Source organism: Ranitomeya variabilis, chromosome 5 (genome assembly GCF_051348905.1).
Source record: "Ranitomeya variabilis isolate aRanVar5 chromosome 5, aRanVar5.hap1, whole genome shotgun sequence".
In the NCBI taxonomy this organism is placed as follows: Eukaryota; Metazoa; Chordata; class Amphibia; order Anura; family Dendrobatidae; genus Ranitomeya; species Ranitomeya variabilis.
In genome coordinates this window covers 181,557,056-181,574,847 of record NC_135236.1, presented here as the reverse complement: position 1 = coordinate 181,574,847, position 17,792 = coordinate 181,557,056, and the positions used below count along the sequence as shown (strand labels likewise).

At 43.8% G+C, this 17,792-nt stretch overlaps 1 protein-coding gene across 1 annotated transcript in view; it reads right to left on the bottom strand.

Annotated features, from left to right (window-relative positions):
• Positions 1 to 738: 738 nt before the first annotated feature.
• IQGAP1 (IQ motif containing GTPase activating protein 1) overlaps positions 739 to 17,792 on the bottom strand; it is a 158,098-nt gene continuing 141,044 nt past the window's right edge. Inside the window, exons 24-38 of the mRNA XM_077263612.1 lie at positions 17,105 to 17,260; positions 15,682 to 15,845; positions 14,465 to 14,689; positions 14,230 to 14,370; positions 12,997 to 13,081; positions 11,020 to 11,252; positions 10,307 to 10,439; positions 9,118 to 9,220; positions 7,359 to 7,494; positions 7,187 to 7,274; positions 6,819 to 7,031; positions 5,500 to 5,666; positions 4,829 to 4,945; positions 4,229 to 4,337; positions 739 to 1,714 (exon numbers count right to left, since the gene is read on the bottom strand). Coding sequence (XP_077119727.1) covers positions 1,601 to 1,714; positions 4,229 to 4,337; positions 4,829 to 4,945; positions 5,500 to 5,666; positions 6,819 to 7,031; positions 7,187 to 7,274; positions 7,359 to 7,494; positions 9,118 to 9,220; positions 10,307 to 10,439; positions 11,020 to 11,252; positions 12,997 to 13,081; positions 14,230 to 14,370; positions 14,465 to 14,689; positions 15,682 to 15,845; positions 17,105 to 17,260 — 2,184 coding nt within the window. The 3' untranslated portion in view covers positions 739 to 1,600. The remainder of the gene's footprint in view (positions 1,715 to 4,228; positions 4,338 to 4,828; positions 4,946 to 5,499; positions 5,667 to 6,818; positions 7,032 to 7,186; positions 7,275 to 7,358; positions 7,495 to 9,117; positions 9,221 to 10,306; positions 10,440 to 11,019; positions 11,253 to 12,996; positions 13,082 to 14,229; positions 14,371 to 14,464; positions 14,690 to 15,681; positions 15,846 to 17,104; positions 17,261 to 17,792) is intronic.

The window sequence follows — 17,792 nt, the reverse complement described above, 5'->3', positions numbered from 1 at the left end:
CATGTGGGAAGTAAGCAGATCATGTGCGGTTGGTGCCCAGGGTGGAGGAGAGGAGACTCTCCTCCACGGACTGGTCACCATATAATTGGTAGAAAAAAAGAATTAAAATAAAAAAATAGTGATATACTCACCTTCTGATGGCTCCCGGAGTCTTCCCGCCTCTCAGCGGTGCACGCGGCCGCTTCCGTTCCCATGGATGCTTTGTGTGAAGGACCTGCGATGACGTCACGGTCACGTGACCGTGACGTCATCGCAGGTCCTGCACACAAAGCATTTATAGGAACGGAAGCCGCTGAGGAGATTGGCTGCCTTCGGAAGGTGAGAATAACCATTTTTTTAATTATTTTTAACATTATATCTTTTACTATTGATGCTGCATAGGCAGCATCAATAGTAAAAAGTTGGTCACACTTGTCAAACACTATGTTTGACAAGTGTGACCAACCTGTCAATCAGTTTTCCAAGCGATGCTACAGATCGCTTGGAAAGCGCTAGCATTCTGCAAGCTAATTATGCTTGCAAAACGCTAGTTTTTAGCAGGAGTATGTATGCCAGTTCCGCATGCGATATACCCGCGGCAGGAGTTGCAGAATTTCCGCGGAAATTTCCACGGCAATTCTGCGACGTGTGCACTTAGCCTAAATAATAAAGAGTTTACAGTATTTTTAACTATTCTCATTGCTTCTTGGGTTTTATATAAACTTTTTTTCTTATTAAATTCTATTTAAATTTTCCTTTCCTGAGTAACACAAAATTGCAATGTGAAATTTTACATTAAACCTCCCGTTAGCTCTTTTAGATAAAACTGTTGCAAAATTTAAAGCATAATTCCTACAAAAAAAAAATACAAGAAACTGAGACACAGAAGGAACCGGTTCGACTTTCTGCAAATAAAGGAAACTGAGGCTGGCGTTTCATTCCAGTTTAGCAATATGTCCTAAAAACAGCCACTCTCCGTGAATGGGTTAATCTACAATGGCCCATTATTGGCAGTGGCTATGATGTCCCGTGTCCGAGCCCAATACAAGCGAGCCATTGAGTCAATACTGACAGTAGCCGCGGAGCTGACGACACATAACCCCGCCGTAAGGAGGCGCCGATACGTACTCATAAATAAGAGACGTCAAGAATAAATTCTCATCTCTGCACAGAAACATATCAAGCAATTAAAGGAAAAAGAAAGTGCCTGCACTGTTAAATAGAAACATAGATTTGCTTTTTGAAAATTGTCAAATAATATGGAATATAATCTATAAAGACCATTTTCATCTACACAAAAAAAAAACAATTAAAAACATTGTAACATGTAGGTATGTATAGATGCAGTTAGTGCAGGTCTGTGAGAGCGGTTATTTCGTATGCGAACTAACCCTTGGCAGACGGGGTGTGTATATCCCCCTCGCTCCGCTCCTATGTAACAGTATGTAGAAGCACTGCAGCCACATGTTGCACCAGCGAGATACAGTACTTGCAGAGTTTGGGCACAAGACCTCATACATATATAAAAGCATTTTAAGTAGGTTGTAGCCACCCTTTCTCGGTGACCGGGAGGCAGAAAAGGTCCGTAGCTTGCTCCTCAGATGTGAAAGCTCCTCTGGTTTTACTTCCCATAAAATTTCTTGTTTAGGAGGAAGATCAGGAGGTTTACGTTGACTTTCGCTCTGTCGAACATCTTCATGACTGCAACCCCTTCATACTGTAGCTGAAGAAGGTCCTATGCAAAAGAAGCAAGCCACATAGTAAGAATGCAGGACTGAAACACTAACGTGTAGTGATCAGTAACACAGGAGAATATAACGTTTCCATGGACAGCGGAGCCTAGTGATTATATAGAGGTGAGTAGGGGTCACAGCCAGATCCTACTGTTGCCCCTTCCACTTACACATTAAACATGTAGACTTTCCTCTATACAGAAAAGAGGTTCTTCAGCATCTCCAGTGAGTATTATACTCTGTATTGCTGCAAAACATCACAACACACACTGCAGATTCTGCAGAACTTCTTTTAGATGGATGGGCATCTATCTTATTCCTCAGGAAGAGGATCTGTAGCAGTTGAGGTTTGTATTATAATGCATCCCCCGATTTATATTATACAGATTAGAAATCCCCACTGGGCTCTGTGACCGGTATGAATGCACAGGTCACCGTCATCAGACATTGCATTAACAGAGGTCACCGTCATCAGACATTTCAGTAACAGAGGTCACTGTCAGACATTGCAGTAACAGAGGTCACCGTCATCAGACATTGCAGTAACAGAGGTTACTGTCGTCAGACATTGCAGTAACAGAGGTCACCATCATCAGACACTGCAGTAACAGAGGTCACCGTCATCAGACATTGCAGTAACAGAGGTCACCGTCATCAGACATTGCAGTAACAGCGGTCACTTTCATCAGACATTGCAGTAACAGAGGTCACTGTCATCAGACATTACAGTAACAGAGGTCACTGTCAGACATTGCAGTAACAGAGGTCACAGTCATCAGACATTGCAGTAACAGAGGTCACTGTTGTCAGACATTGCAGTAAGAGGTCACAGTCATCAGACATTGCAGTAACAGAGGTCACTGTCGTCAGACATTGCAGTAACAGAGGTCACCGTCATCAGACATTGCAGTAACAGAGGTCACTGTCATCAGACATTGCAGTAACAGAGGTCACCGTCATCAGACATTGAAGTAACAGAGGTCACCGTCATCAGACATTGCAGTAACAGAGGTCACTGTCGTCAGACATTGCAGTAACAGAGGTCACCGTCATCAGACATTGCAGTAACAGAGGTCACCATCATCAGACATTGCAGTAACAGAGGTCACTGTCATCAGACATTGCAGTAACAGAGGTCACTGTCATCAGACATTGCAGTAACAGAGGTCACCATCATCAGACATTGCAGTAACAGACGTCTGCGGATCTTGCCCCTGATGACAGAGAAGGTGAGCGCCATGGCAGAGTGCTGGGAATCCACATACACAAGAAACCAGAGTGGTCCCCAACCTGCCGGGAACAAGAAGTCAGAGGTCCCATGTTAAAACTCCAGTGTAGAAGTGTTTATGGTCATAGAGGGGGACTATTAAATCCTGATTTTGACCGTGCCCTCGTACTGACGTGAATCTAGTTCCAGGCTAAGTACTTTTAACCCTCAGTGTCAGCCTAAAGTCTGCATAATACACAAAGCACCTGAAGAACAATGAACACAGAAAATTTTACATCTTACAGTCAAGCAATACATGAAATCAAGAAATATTTCACAGTTAAGGATATACTAATGTATTCATGGTCCACAGGTATTAAAGGGGTATTCCCCTCTTGCACATGTATGGCATACATGTATAGCAGATGTGGGTCCCATCAAGCGAGGATTGTCAGAAATCCCCATTCATTTGTATAGGAATTCAACCACCTCTCCGCTACAGCAGCTGACAATGTGGCCCAATTCTCCAATTAGATACCGGTCTCATTTGTGGCACTGCATTTACCATACATTTCCATAGAAAGCCCAAAAACGTACAAAATGGGAATACTGCTTTAAGGGTTTGTCAGCTGAAAAATTAACGTGCAATACAGGATCTGGCGGGTATTTTACTAGAGAGTTACGCAGGCCATACACGTTAGTGGTCAGCTGAACGCTCATTTGGCCAACAGCAATTCCTCCAACACCCCACACACAGCTGCAGAATCATTCTCATAAGAAAAAGCAAACAGGCATGTAAAAATCTAACATGTCTGATCTCATTTTTCCAGCATCTGCCATACAGTAGGATCTGGAGAATAATAATATAGTGCAGCCTGAGCCTCTACACGTACACGGAAATATATCCAAAAAATTTTTTGTAACAAGTTGCACATAGGAGTTAGCAGTAATTCAGGTGAAAGAAGTCGATTAAATAGTAAGTAAAAATTGTCAAAAGTTTTTTTTGTCCCTTTAAGTGATTGGGGTTTCGGGGACCTGAGATCCAAATGAGTGACCCCTGAAAAGTCCTGCAAGGCATGCACTCAGAACGGAGCACAGATTCTACAAAAAGCCTATACTTTCCATTGAATCTGTGCATGGTCAGGCCGGAGATGTTCGCTCCTGATCAGTGCACTCCTCGGTGCTCTTTTTAGCGATCAGAGGGGGTTTCAGAATCCGGCACCCACTGATCCGCATTTACTTAAAGGGACAAAACAAATATGAAAACGTTTGGTAAAGGTTTAGTTACTATTTAACCAGGAGCCATTACCTGATAATGCAGCATGTAGGTTTCCATCTGGACTCCCATGAACTTGGCTTTCACTTCAAAATCCCCAACCTCTTCTGTGGGAGTGATTTCAAAGATAACGTTCTTAAACCTGCGGATAACAGGAACATTTTGGTTCTAGTTGTCAGACATTTTTTTTGGCGAATTGCATAGACCATACAGTACAGAAAACATGGCACACAACACAAAGTAAGGCATGCAATGCAGAAATGTATGTAGTGATGCAACAACCAGAGGAACGCAGCCGTGGGCTAAAAGGGAAGGGTGTTGCTCAAGGGATGGGAGGACAAAGGTTAAGCAATCCTTTCATAACACAGATTTTTGGTCGGCATTCGGTGTCTTGCAGGGCTGTGAAGACAGAACTGTGATTGCTAGTCACCTACATAAAGGGAAGAAGTAAGAATACAGGAAAGACATCTGTGGAGCAACTAAGGATCCGGACCCAAAATACTGCGAGGAGTGTAGCAAAACAGCATGTCCAGAAACAATACATTGGGAAAATGTCACTTTAGGGCTAGATCCATAGCACAAGTATATAAGCGCACAATGTCTGCGGAAGGAGAGACAGATGGCGACACGTACTGATTGACTTGCAGATCTTCAATCTCCAATAACACGCCTTTTTCATGGAGTCGGGCTGCCGAGTATTTGAGTGAAATCTTTTTACTTTTCTTCACATGTCCTGGCTTCTTGGAAACTCTAAGTTTAAGAAAAGAGAAAAAATGTATTTGACTCATTGACCTGTGTGTCATGGTGGGAAACAGCATGAGCAAAAATATTTCATATCCTACCCGCTGGAAATCAGGAAGTGACAAAATGGGATTTAGCTTCATCTGTGAAATTACTTAAAGGAATTTCCCAGAAATGTGCTATTTTATGATCAGTGGGGGGTCCGTGCCCTTCACATGAGCCCACGGGGGCTCTCAGCCACCAATCTGTGCCAGACACTGCAGACAGCACAATTTACTTGCTGATCCCCTATTCATCCGAGTGTTGTGCAGTGGAAAAACAAAGATGGATATGTAACCCTACACCAGCGCTGAATCCCCTTCATTCTCAGAAGTGGGAGACCTCCACCAATCTTAGTGATAAGAGATGACAAAGCCCCTTTAAGTGATGTTATTGAACATTTTAGCAAAGGGCAGATTCTCTCAGCACAGGATCATAGGGTGGGCACGCCGTATTCCTGGTGCATCACTTCCATCAGCGACATTAGTACCAAGTACACCATCACAGGAACAGGCTTTACTTACTTGCCCTTGCTTGCGAGGTTGTCCAGGCACGTTTTGATGTAGCTTTTGTAGTAGTCTACCTGCTCCTCATAGAACAAGGCCTTGGAGTTGAGAGCAGCATGTGTCTGTTGCAGCTTCACTAATTCTGCTTTTCTTCTCTGACGGTATCGCCTTTGATTACGGATATCCTTGAGAGAAAGGAATAACTCACAATTACAAAACAAAATGTGACTTTTAAAAGTTTAATAAAGGGGTGGTAGAGTTACCGAAGAATAAAATCATGCTGCAGCTCTACATAATGCCTCCCTATCAGGCATACACCATGGCCTATTAGGGGGTACAGACCTTAAAAAGGGGGATCAGGAGTGCAGACTATTAGCCAGAGAGCTGCCGCACACATGGTCTGCAGCTCCGGCAGAAGTGTCTCCACCATGTATTACATTGGCAGCAAATATTAAATATCTGTGAAGTAACACTACATTCTTCCGAAAGAGAACCCTGCTGGTGTGACATGTATGGCCGGCTGTCTTATTTAAAAAAAAATGTTTAAAACGGATCAGTTGCCATATTTTACAATACAAACTGCATACATTATTAAATAGATCACTTAGATTTGACGAGGCCGGTGTACTTAGTCTGATAATCCACATCAGAATGTGTCATATCTACTTAGTGATGAGCGAACGTGCTCGGATAAGTTGTTATTCGAGCATGCTCGTGTGCCGAGTGTCTTCGACGTGCTCAAATAATATGTTCAAGTCCTCATGAATTAATGTCTCACGGCTGTTCAACAGCCGCAAGACATGCAGGGATCCTCTGGGAAAATAAATATGCGAATATCCTCTTTAGAAAGGCAGAGGACTAGAAATCTAGTGCCATCTAATAGATGTAGCAATCCTAAAAGTAAAATAAAGTCAATATCGACCCGTTGACGAGCCTTGCCACATGACGTAGGCTGAAAAGGCAAACCAGACTCTCCAGCTGCAGAAACATGATTCGGTGTATTTGTCCCTCATCAGTGCAAACCCCCCGAAACACATGTCTGCAAATGGAGTGTCTGGTCTGGCATCTTGTACTACATCATGCGTCAAAGCACTCTAAGGGGTCGATATTGACTTTCAGGATTGCTACACCGACAGATGGCACTAGAGTTTTAGTCCTCTGCTTCTCTTCAGAGGATATTTGCATTATAAAATGATTACTTTGAGGATTATACAACCAATCTGACATGGGTTTTCAAAATTAGTACACTGACTCCAACAGGTCTAAGATATCCATTTAATAATGGATTGTATTGTAAAGTCTGGTGACCGATCCACTGTACGGTACTCTGAATTTACCTTGGCAATGTCATTGATGAGATCCTGATACCGGCTCTCTGGTTTCACCATTCCAAGCTCTGCCAACTTCTTCAGCCCAGTTTGTATCTTCTCTTTCTTCTCTTGCAGAGTTAGATTGTTTCCTTGCCGTAAATTTGTGGCCTTCTTCATTTTGTCAGGCGTCTTGGCATCTCTGATGGCCCTCCTCTGCATGGCTCTCTGATGATCGGCTTCCTGGAGAGAAATAGGCAACAGACGGCTGAATAAGCCAGAAATGACGTCTAGATATTGGATCACAAGGCAAAGTAGATGAAGCCTTTGTACTGTAATCACCATCTAAAGGACACGTGCACCAGTGGGTGCAGCAATGGAAAGAAAGGACACTTCACCTGTTCAGGGGTCGCAGGAGTATCCAAAATCTCTGTCAAGGTCTCTCCAGGTTGGAACCTAATGACATCCACGATCAGCCGTTTTGTGCTGGAAGATAAAGTAATGAATTAAGAACTAAGCCAATTGTTTCTCCAAACAGAACAAATAATTCCCCAGAACTGCAGCTCTTACTTCAGTAAGATGGTCTTGGCATCTTTTTCTGAATTCTCATCGCCAAGGACTTCAAACTTGTTAGTGAGGGTAAGGGACACCTCTGTCTTTGCCAGGGCCTCTTTACTGGAATCTGGCGAAGTTCCTGGTCCCTCACCTGAAGCACACAAGAAAAAGAAAGTCAGAAAAAAGTGCATAAAATCTGGGTCATAATGTCCGAAACTGAAAGAACCTCTTCAACACAGAAATACAAAATGCACTGAACGTGGCTGGAAAAGCCCCCCGCTGCTTACACTGCTGCCACCACACAAAGGGAGAAGTGCTGTGACATCTTCTTATGCAAATAATTACTTTTCTGGGTCCAGAAAGAAATCATTGAAAATGAGAGTCGATTGCCCATATTAGCAAATTATGAAAGTGGTTATTCTGTGCCTCTCATTCCCACATTGGGGGCTGCTGACATGGCATCTGACAAATTGGGGGCTGAAGGGGGCTGCTGACATGGCACCTGGCACATTGGGGGCTGAAGGGGGCTGCTGACATGGCATCTGACACATTGGGGACTGCTGACAAGGCATCTGACACATTGGGGGCTGAAGGGGGCTGCTGACATGGCACCTGACACATTGGGGGCTGCTGACATGGCATCTGACACATTGGGGGCTGAAGGGGGCTGCTGACATGGCACCTGACACATTGGGGGCTGAAGGGGGCTGCTGACATGGCATCTGACACATTGGGGGCTGCTGACAAGGCATCTGACACATTGGGGGCTGAAGGGGGCTGCTGACATGGCATCTGACACATTGGGGGCTGAAGAGGGCTGCTGACATGGCATCTGACACATTGGGGGCTGCTGACAAGGCATCTGACACATTGGGGGCTGAAGAGGGCTGCTGACATGGCATCTGACACATTGGAGGCTGCTGACAAGGCATCTGACACATTGGGGGCTGAAGGGGGCTGCTGACATGGCATCTGACACATTGGGGGCTGAAGGGGGCTGCTGACATGGCATCTGACACATTGGGGGCTGAAGAGGGCTGCTGACATGGCATCTGACACATTGGGGGCTGCTGACAAGGCATCTGACACATTGGGGTCTGAAAGGGGCTAGTGACATGGCACCTGACACTGGGGCTGTAAGGGGCTGTTGAGCTGGCTCCTGACACATTGGGGGCTGCTGACATGGCATCAGTCACATTGGGGGCTGCTGACATGGCACCTGACACATTGGGGGCTGAAGGGGGCTGCTGACATGGCACCTGACACATTGGGGGCTGAAAGGGGCTAGTGACATGGCACCTGACACTGGGGCTGAAAGGGGCTGTTGAGCTGGCTCCTGACACATTGGGGGCTGAAGGGGGCTTCTGACATGGCACCTGACACATTGGGGGCTGAAAGGGTCTGCTGACATGGCACCTGACACATTGGGGGCTGAAGGGGGCTGCTGACATGGCATCTGTCACATTAGGGGCTGCTGACATGGCACCTGACACATTGGGGGCTGAAGGGGGCTGCTGACATGGCATCTGTCATATGAATTATAATATTAGGCGATCGATCACTGGAGGTACCAGAAAGGTTGACCTGCAGTGACTACGTGATTACCAGGAGGGCATTTTTTAGAAAAAGGGTTTTCTAAATGACATATATAACCCTTTTTAGCAAGCTGGCAGTGAACCAGGGTTAACATCTCAAACTTGTTTTTTAATGATGTTGTCACCAAACATAAATCTTATTGTCTCAACCATTCATCACATGAGCCGCAATCGCTCACCTATAAGAGACTCAAGAGTAGGAACCTCTCCAAGATCATCTAACAGCTCATGGATGGGATCGTTGTGCTCCGGGGCTATGGCGTCCTGGTGGTCCAGAAGCAGCTGCAATGGAAAGACCATGGTTACCCACTGTGCTGTGGGATCAGTCATAGCATAGAAGAACGTATGTTCAGTGTAACATACACAGACACACACGTATGTATATCCATCTATATCGTGTAGGATGCATAGATGCTGGGTTTGCACACTATTCACACAGTGTTCCATAATATTTCTATTTTTTAAGATCTGTTACATGAATAGACATGAAACCTTTTAGTATGCTTTCTAATATTCTTCATTGTCCTTAAACATAATATTTCTGAAAGGATCTTGTTCTAGTATTTTGCTGCTATTTTATCACTTTGCACTTTATATGCACAGAAGACAAAAACTTTTGAATTCTTCAGACTGTCTTTACGCTATTTGTGGTAAATGAACCATTGTTTATATTATCTATGTATAGAGGGATCTACTGGATCCATATAATAATGACATCCATTACCCATCATATGTTTGATTGGGACAGTGTGTAAAGTGTATGTATAGGACTGACTGAGGCTCCGGGGACAGAGATGTGGTGGGCCTACGTCCCAGTCCGGCTAGGCCGTTTCTCTTGTATTATTGCCATATATTGGGCCTTTTAAAGGTTTTTAACTAGTGTTTTTGGCTTGTTATATCATTAATAAAAACAATTTTAAGGTGATCCTTTTTGTGTACATACCCTCAGAACTTTGGTACTTGCACAATTTTCTTAAATTTTTTGGACAATCACTTTAACATCTAGGTTTTCTGTGCCTTATTGCTTAAGAATGTGCTTCAACATCTCAAAAACTATGCCTTGGCCATGTTTTTCGGCAATCCCATATGTATTATCCTCTCCATGGACCTACATTACATGTAGGCTGCTGTATGGTGCGGTACTCCTATAGGCGTCTAATTACGGATACCTACTATGCCGTTTGTCTTGTGTTACACCAGTGATGCCTGCCGCCTCCTACAGGACTGGACCCATTAACCCTGCCAGGTGCTACGCTGTACGACAAGCTTAACTGATAAAGATGTGCTAATGGCAAATAGGATGACATATGGCAATGATGTCAACCTAGCCTGAGCCCTACCTACAGCCGACAGGGCTGACGTACTTACAGTGTGAGTATTAACGATTTCTCCTATAGAAATATAGATGACCGGTTTGGTGAGGGTGATCAGATCTGAATATTCATCCACATTAAATTTATCCTGTGGCTCTGGAACTTCGCAAGCAGCTTGGAAGAAGCGTCTGTGGACAATGAGAAATCAGCCTTAGGATGCAGACAGTGGTGAAATCTGGACGAGGGAAGGTGGCCACACAGTGCAGCCCATGGGCCAATGTTTTCAGCCCTTAGGCAGTCTCAGTCCTTGGGACTGAACTGAAACAGTCAGCTGCAATATGTGACTGCAGACTTCTGAATCCTGACAGCGTGTGCAATGTATGCTGTAAGGATTCTCCTGTGTTGCCAGTGAGAGGATGTGATTAGTATACTTCCGATCACATTCCGACTAGACCTGCTCACCGTCTCTCGGTGCGCTTCCATTGAGCGAGGCCGAGCAAGTCTAGATGGCACGTAACCACAAGTTTGCAGATCACATGCTTGCGGTCATGTGACCTGCAACACCAAAGAATCCTGACAGTGTGCAGAGAATCCTGACAAAGTGACTGCACACTTTCAACCCAAGCCTGGACAACCCTTTAATGGTCACTTATATAAAATTTGCTGCCCCATCCCGTACACAGTCGACATCTATACTGTGAGTCCAGAGTATCACGCATCATATCTTTTCTTTTCCATATAAAGGATTATTTTAAGATTTGTAACTACCTAAATTTCTGGTAGGACTGAGCGAGGTACTCATTGATCATGCTCAGGTGGGCATTGTCCCCAAGGAACATCTTGTTGGAGGCAGCATGTTGGAGCATCTTGGCAATGGATCCAAGGTTCCGGCGCTGATCTGTGGTTAGCTGACCTCCAGCAGAAAGGTCAATGATATCAAAGGCATCTGGAGCCACAATAGCTGGGTTCATGTAGCGATAGTACAGCAGATTTCCCACGATCTATTACATAGAAGCAGAGGCAGTATTAGGGAGAAAAATCACATTTTTCTGTTAAAATAATAGTAAAAAGTAAAAAAAATAGCAACAAATTGCAATAAGCAAATGACAGACGAATCCAAAATGTGCTAATTGCTTGCTTTTCGGGGTATAATGAAAGGTAGAATCAGAACTAACTACTGTGGGACACCACTCTTGATGGGAAATTAGACTGTAACCTCTATAGGGGCATGTAAGGTTTTACATTAATACATTTTCGGTAAATTATTCCATCAAGCTGATCTATCACTGAACTTGTGAAACAAAATAATCACCTTGGTCAGAGCTAGTGCATTATCGAGGCCTCAGTGCAAAGAAGCAGAAAGCTAGAAGAACAGGAAAGAGAAAAGACTTCAGATAAAGTGCAGTGGTTGTCAGCAGAAAGAAAGAACATTGGAAATAAAGCATAGGAAAAATCGAAAACAGTGATGCTGTTGTTCTAAGAGTGCACAGCAGAGGGCGCCATGTCACTAGACTAAACAGTTTTGCATAGGGCACAATCTAAACTAATGAAGCCAGAGGCAGCAAGCACTGTGCAGGTATTCTACACACATATCTACATACTGTATATACGGACAATTCATTTTACTTTAGTTTGACGTCATATGTACTTATTTTCATTAAAGGGTATATCCGGGACTTTTGAAAAAACAAACAAAAAAATATATCTAAGCACTAAAAGGCAGGTAATTGCAACTTACCTACTTGTTGTGCACAGTGCTGTTCTTTCCTGGTACAGACCGCTCCTGGAGGGTATTCGGCTACCTCTGCTGATGCGACTGGGCGGGACTTCCGAGGTCAGTCTGATTGACAGTCGGCTCCCCCAGTTAGGCAGCTGGGATCCGGCTGTCAATCAGACTGACCTCGGAAGTCCCACCCTGTCTATAGAGTGGAGCGGAAAAGAAGGCACCGCTCTGTAGACGTGACGTCAGCAGAGGCTTTTCAGGATCTCTGCTTTAATTTTAAGGTAAGCTGTTACTTTTTCATTTTCCACCCAAGTAACTGCACTCTATATAATCATATTCATTTGTAGCCCTACACTTTATGGCCTCTCTACATCGAACGTTCAGATTTTTTTCAACAGCACAAAGAAAAAAAAAGACTGTTACCTGGCAGCCACTTATCTCTCACAGGAACAAAGGGCAGGAGAGGACCATCAACATTCATGCAGAGACCCTGATTCCACTGATATATCACTTACTTTACTGGTTGCTGCAGTTTTTGTAAAATCAGTGTTTTCTCTGTTGCAGATCTAGCAGATCTCTAAATGCTGAGCTTTGTATAGCCCAGCCCACACCACTGATTGGCAGTTTTATGTGTGCACTGTGCATAGGCACAAAGATGCCAATCAGTGGTGGGCGGAGTTACACAGAGCTCATGAATGTGGAGAAATACACGTTAGCAGGTAGTGATTATCCCCTACTGATAAAACAATGATTTTAGTAAAACTATAGCAAGCAGCCCAGTAAGTGACACATCACTGAAATTCGGGCCTGTGTCTCTACATCATGCTACTTTCAGATCAGGTAGCAAAAATCTAGTGATAGATTCCCTTTAATAAAGTGATTTACAAAATTAAATAACTTTCGATGCTTGACAGAATATGCAAAGACGTTTTTGAAAGTTTAGCAGGGCTACAAAAAGTTACTGTGTACCCAAGGCCTAATGTGTGTCCAGCTTATCTGCTCCAAACATTATAGAAACTGACCTTAAGCAATTCATCTTCTCCAGCGTCAGGGAACTTCTCATGAAGGGTATGTTTCAGGACCTTTGCAATGTAACGCATGGCATACCTGGAACCGTAGAGGAAACATCCATGAGTTACAGAGAACACGTGGCAAAGGTAAAAAGACAAATATGTAACATAAATGCCACTTGTCATCATGGACATGGAGAACTCTACTTCACATCAATACAACTGCGAGATGGTGTTCAGTAAAAGGAAAGAATAAGGTCCTTACTACTGAGAGTTCTGCTATTAGAAAGATGCAAACGGATGTCGAGTTGTAGAACACAAGCTCCTCAATCATTAGCAGCTCTCTAATATTACACCTGGGTTTCCTTTTTATTATATAGGGGGCAGGTTAGACCTGTCACACAAGCTTCATGCCGAATAGATACGTGTATAATACAGGACAGCATTTTCTTAGCAAGTCATAGATTATAGTCAAGAAGTATTGTTTCTCCTTGCGGAGATTGACATGCTCAGCATGCCGAGATGAGGAGACTTAAAGCCGCAATGCTCCTCTGGGAAATATGCTGACACAATTTGCATAATTAGCATATTTCCCAAGGAGAAACAATACTTCTTGGATATCGGTCAGACGCCTCTCACACAGCCAAACCAGATCTCCACTATGCACTGACGAGGGGCAGTACCCCGAAACACAGTGTCTGCAAATTGAGATTCTGGTTTGGCTATTATCCTAAGTCATGTGACAAGGCTCGTTAAAGGGTCGACATTGGCTGTTAGGACTGCTACTTCCAATAGGTGGCACTAGAGTTCTTGTCCTCTTCCTCTCTGAAGAGACAATTTGCATAAATAGATTATAGTCATACTGAATTCTACTATGGAAGAAATGAACGCTGCTAGAAAGAGTAATTGGCATTAATGGGCAATTACCATCTTAGCAAGGTATCGCCAGGTAGGTGATAACTTGCCGATTGCTGGGAGTCTCACCACAAATCCTATGGACGAGACTCAGACATGCCCAAATATTATGGACCAGTGGCCGCTCTCTTTGAAAAAAACAGGTTTGGCATTGGATTTCAACAATCGTTTGTTCTCAATGGAAATAAAAAGCCCCCAGCGGAGTCTGCCAGTGCCGGATCTCCACATTGAGAAGACGTGCAGAAGCGTATCACTAGCATAATATACACTTTATAAAATAAATTGTAATAAATAATGGCATAAATTACAGTAGACACCAGGAAGACTTACGGGATCTTATCCACTGAACTGATGATCGCTGAGAGGAACTTGTCTGTGACCGTCCTCATGTTCTTGATGGAGGCATCCAGTTTGTGTCTCACCTCCTCGTGTGCCATCGCTTGCTCCGGAGTCACATCATAAGGCAGTTTGCTGTTGAAAATACAGTAACAAAAATTATTATGACCGTGACAACTACAAACCGGGAAAAGATGATAAGCCTTAGTGGCAGTGGAGGGCATCTCACCTAGCTTCTCCAGTCTGAGACTCCATCTGGTTTACCCAGGACTTGTAAATATCTACTGGGTCAGTTTTGATGTTGAGGGACTTGTCATCCATGATCTCTTTCACTACTGGCGACAGGATCTGCCTCAAAGCATTCTGACCACGAGCGCCACGATTAAAGCTCACCACCATCTTTATAACAGTCGGGTTCCCAGTGACTATTTCCTGAATCATGTCCACCTTGGATCTGTGACGAGAGAGTCAAATAGTTTAGGTTTCCAAGATATTTTATATGGATCCGTCATCATGGCTATGCGCTTCATCTTCAAACAGCGCCAACTCTCAGCACATACATTATAAAGAGGAGACATTTTGTATGATCCTTCTCAGTTTGTCCTTACTCTACAGCATAGAAGAAGGATTGCTGTAAGAAGCAGTGAACAAGCAGGCTAGATGCTTAGATCTCCTGTCTTCACCTTATACTGCAGTTCCAGGGACGTCGGCATCAGGCTCTCCCTGCTCTGGCACGACATTGCCATGTTATGTGAGTGCAGGTACTGATGGGGCCTCACGCACACTTACCACGGATGAAACTAGGACATTGGATGGAAGTGTGAGTGAAGCCCCATCAGCGACCATGCCGTGGCTGGAGCTCTCACGTGGCATGACCGTGTCACACATTTACTAGGAGACTCAGCACCGACATCCCTGTAAAGGCACCAGTGTGGGAGACGAGTGTTTTTAATTTTTTTATTTTACTCGGGTGGCTACAGCATTTAACAAGGGGCCGTCTTGGTAACATATAAATACATAATGACGTTATCCAGGCTTAAAAAACCATGGCTCCTCTCTTCCACAAATAGCACCACACTTGACCATGGGATGTGCCTGGTATTTGTAGCTTAGCTCCAACGAAAAGCAAAAAATGAGGCTGAGCTGCAATATACAGACCTATGAGGCACTGATTTCGGAAAAAAAGCAGCTATGTTTTCCTAATTCTTGACAACCCATTTATCACATCAAACTGAGGTTCATCCAAAATTGGCCCAAAAAGCATTCGAGTGCGTTCAGACTGGGGATCCTTTCTGTAACTTGTACGTCTGCATGTACTGCACAACACTGGGCCCCGAAGAGGATTTGTATTTAGGAATCCATAGAGAAAATCCATTACAATGCTGCGATGTGTGAACATGGGACAGAAGGCTCGGTAATCACGTAGCCCTTAGGTAATGCACTCACTTTATCTCCTCTTGAAGAGCGGTTTTGAAGAGACGCAGCAGCAGATATTCTTCTCTTTGATTGGACGCATAGTTATAAAGAGTGAAAATGACAGAGTCCATGAATTTAGTGGATTTATTCTGGGGCATTTGGAAAATGAGCTTCGCCAGATACGTTGGATTAGTCTGCAGGAAACAATGACAGGCAGTCAGTTGAAGCATGGCATTCACGATCGACCAGCGACAGAAGCTCACTCGGGAACATTTGTGACTTGGTTACAGTCGCAGGAGGTCACATAGGAAATCATTAGATGCAACGCTGCGATTTCAGTGCTGCAGGACCCAAGCTGCCGTGTACACAGGTGTTAACCAATCTAGGTTATCGGTAAGTAGGGAAATATGGCTCAGCTTAGCATTCACTGGTTTTATTACAGGGGATCGAACAGATTGACCCCTATAAGTGCTGACATATTCTAATTTGTAATTTAGAGTTTTTCATTATTCTCTGTATATTTTCTTATCAGTTAGACTTTGCATTCATGCATTGGATAAAAGTATTGTAGAACATGAAGATGTATTGACGTCAGTAAAGGGGTTGTCCAGGTGCAGTAAAACTTTACCCAGAGGACAGGACATGTAAAAAAAAAAACAAAACAAAAAAAAACCAAATTGAGTAATACTCACCTAACAGCACCCACCTGGATCCAGAGATAGGAAGCAGTGAGAATACCATTCCTTTATCACTTTAAGGAGTGCATCTTCAGATGTTTTATAATGACACGCACCTCAAAGTCACCCGACCACTGCAGCCAATCACAGGTTGCAGCATCCGGTGACTGGTGTAACAGTGACATCATTGCTTCCTGTCTCTGAGCAGCCTGTGCTGGATCCAGGTGGGTACCAGTAGGCGAGTATGTGACCACGTTTATTTTTATATTTCCTGCCCCCTGGGCAAAGTTTAATTTAGCCCATGCAACCCCTTTAACATAAGCAATTGGATGTCGATGTGTAGATTAAATGCTGGCGCAATCTAAAGAACCACGCAATGATGTGTACCATAATAGGATAGTTTATGACCTGCTGATCGATGTGGGTCTCACTGCTGGGACCCCACCGATCCCAAGAACAGAGCTGTGCTGTGAATGCAACAACCTATGGCCTCGGCTATCTCTGGCAGTCCTATAGGCTGGACAATGAATGGAGTGGTATGGGATCATCACTCCATTCAGACAGGGAACTGCAAAAGCCCTAATAGAGGGACCCCAAACTGGTGATAACTTGATTTATTGGTGCAAACCCTTTAAATGAAGAGGTAATGGCCCCAGGAAAGAAACTAAGCTCTTAAACACCAAGTGCATATTAACTTTAAGATACATAATTCTCCCAGCCAATCATTATCTTGTTCCCTAGAACCATAGTACAAACGTGTCAACCTATTCACATACCTGCAGTAAGTAAAAGAGGTGCTGGTAGGCCTCCAGCTTTTCCCTTTTCTCCTTGCTCAGAGCCTTCAGTCCTCCCTTCTGCTTATTCAGCATCATCATATCAGAGAGCTGCTCCTTATTTTTCTTTGTTAACTTTTTACTGTGGGACACAACATCCTGGAATAAAGAAAAGAATGAGTAAAGCTTCGTATTGGGTTCTCATATGTCTCAATATTGGTAAAAGTTTAGGTCTCCTTCACTAGTGATGGAGAAAAAGCATAAAAAGGTAAGAGTGACTTACTTCTTTCTTTAACGTCTACTGATGCGAATGACCGGCTCATGGAGCTCACGGCTGTTCGTACATTTCCCAATGTTGCTGAGCTTTGTCTGTTTCTAAAGCCATGCTCAGTATTTGGTCAGTATTTTACCTCAGTATTTGTAAGCCAAAACCAGGAGTGGGTGATAAATACAGAAGTGGTGACGGGTTTCTATTATACTTTTCCTCTGACCGTTCCACCCCTGGTTTTGGCTTACAAATCCTGAGGTAAAATACTGACCAATTACTGACCGTGGCCTTATAGTCACTATATGGCTTGAGTTCTACATGACTTTAGCTGCATGTTTCTATATGTCAGGGCCATCAGAATCATTTGTATTGAATGCTTGTATATGTAATCTCATGAGACCCTTTACAGAAATGAATTTCTAT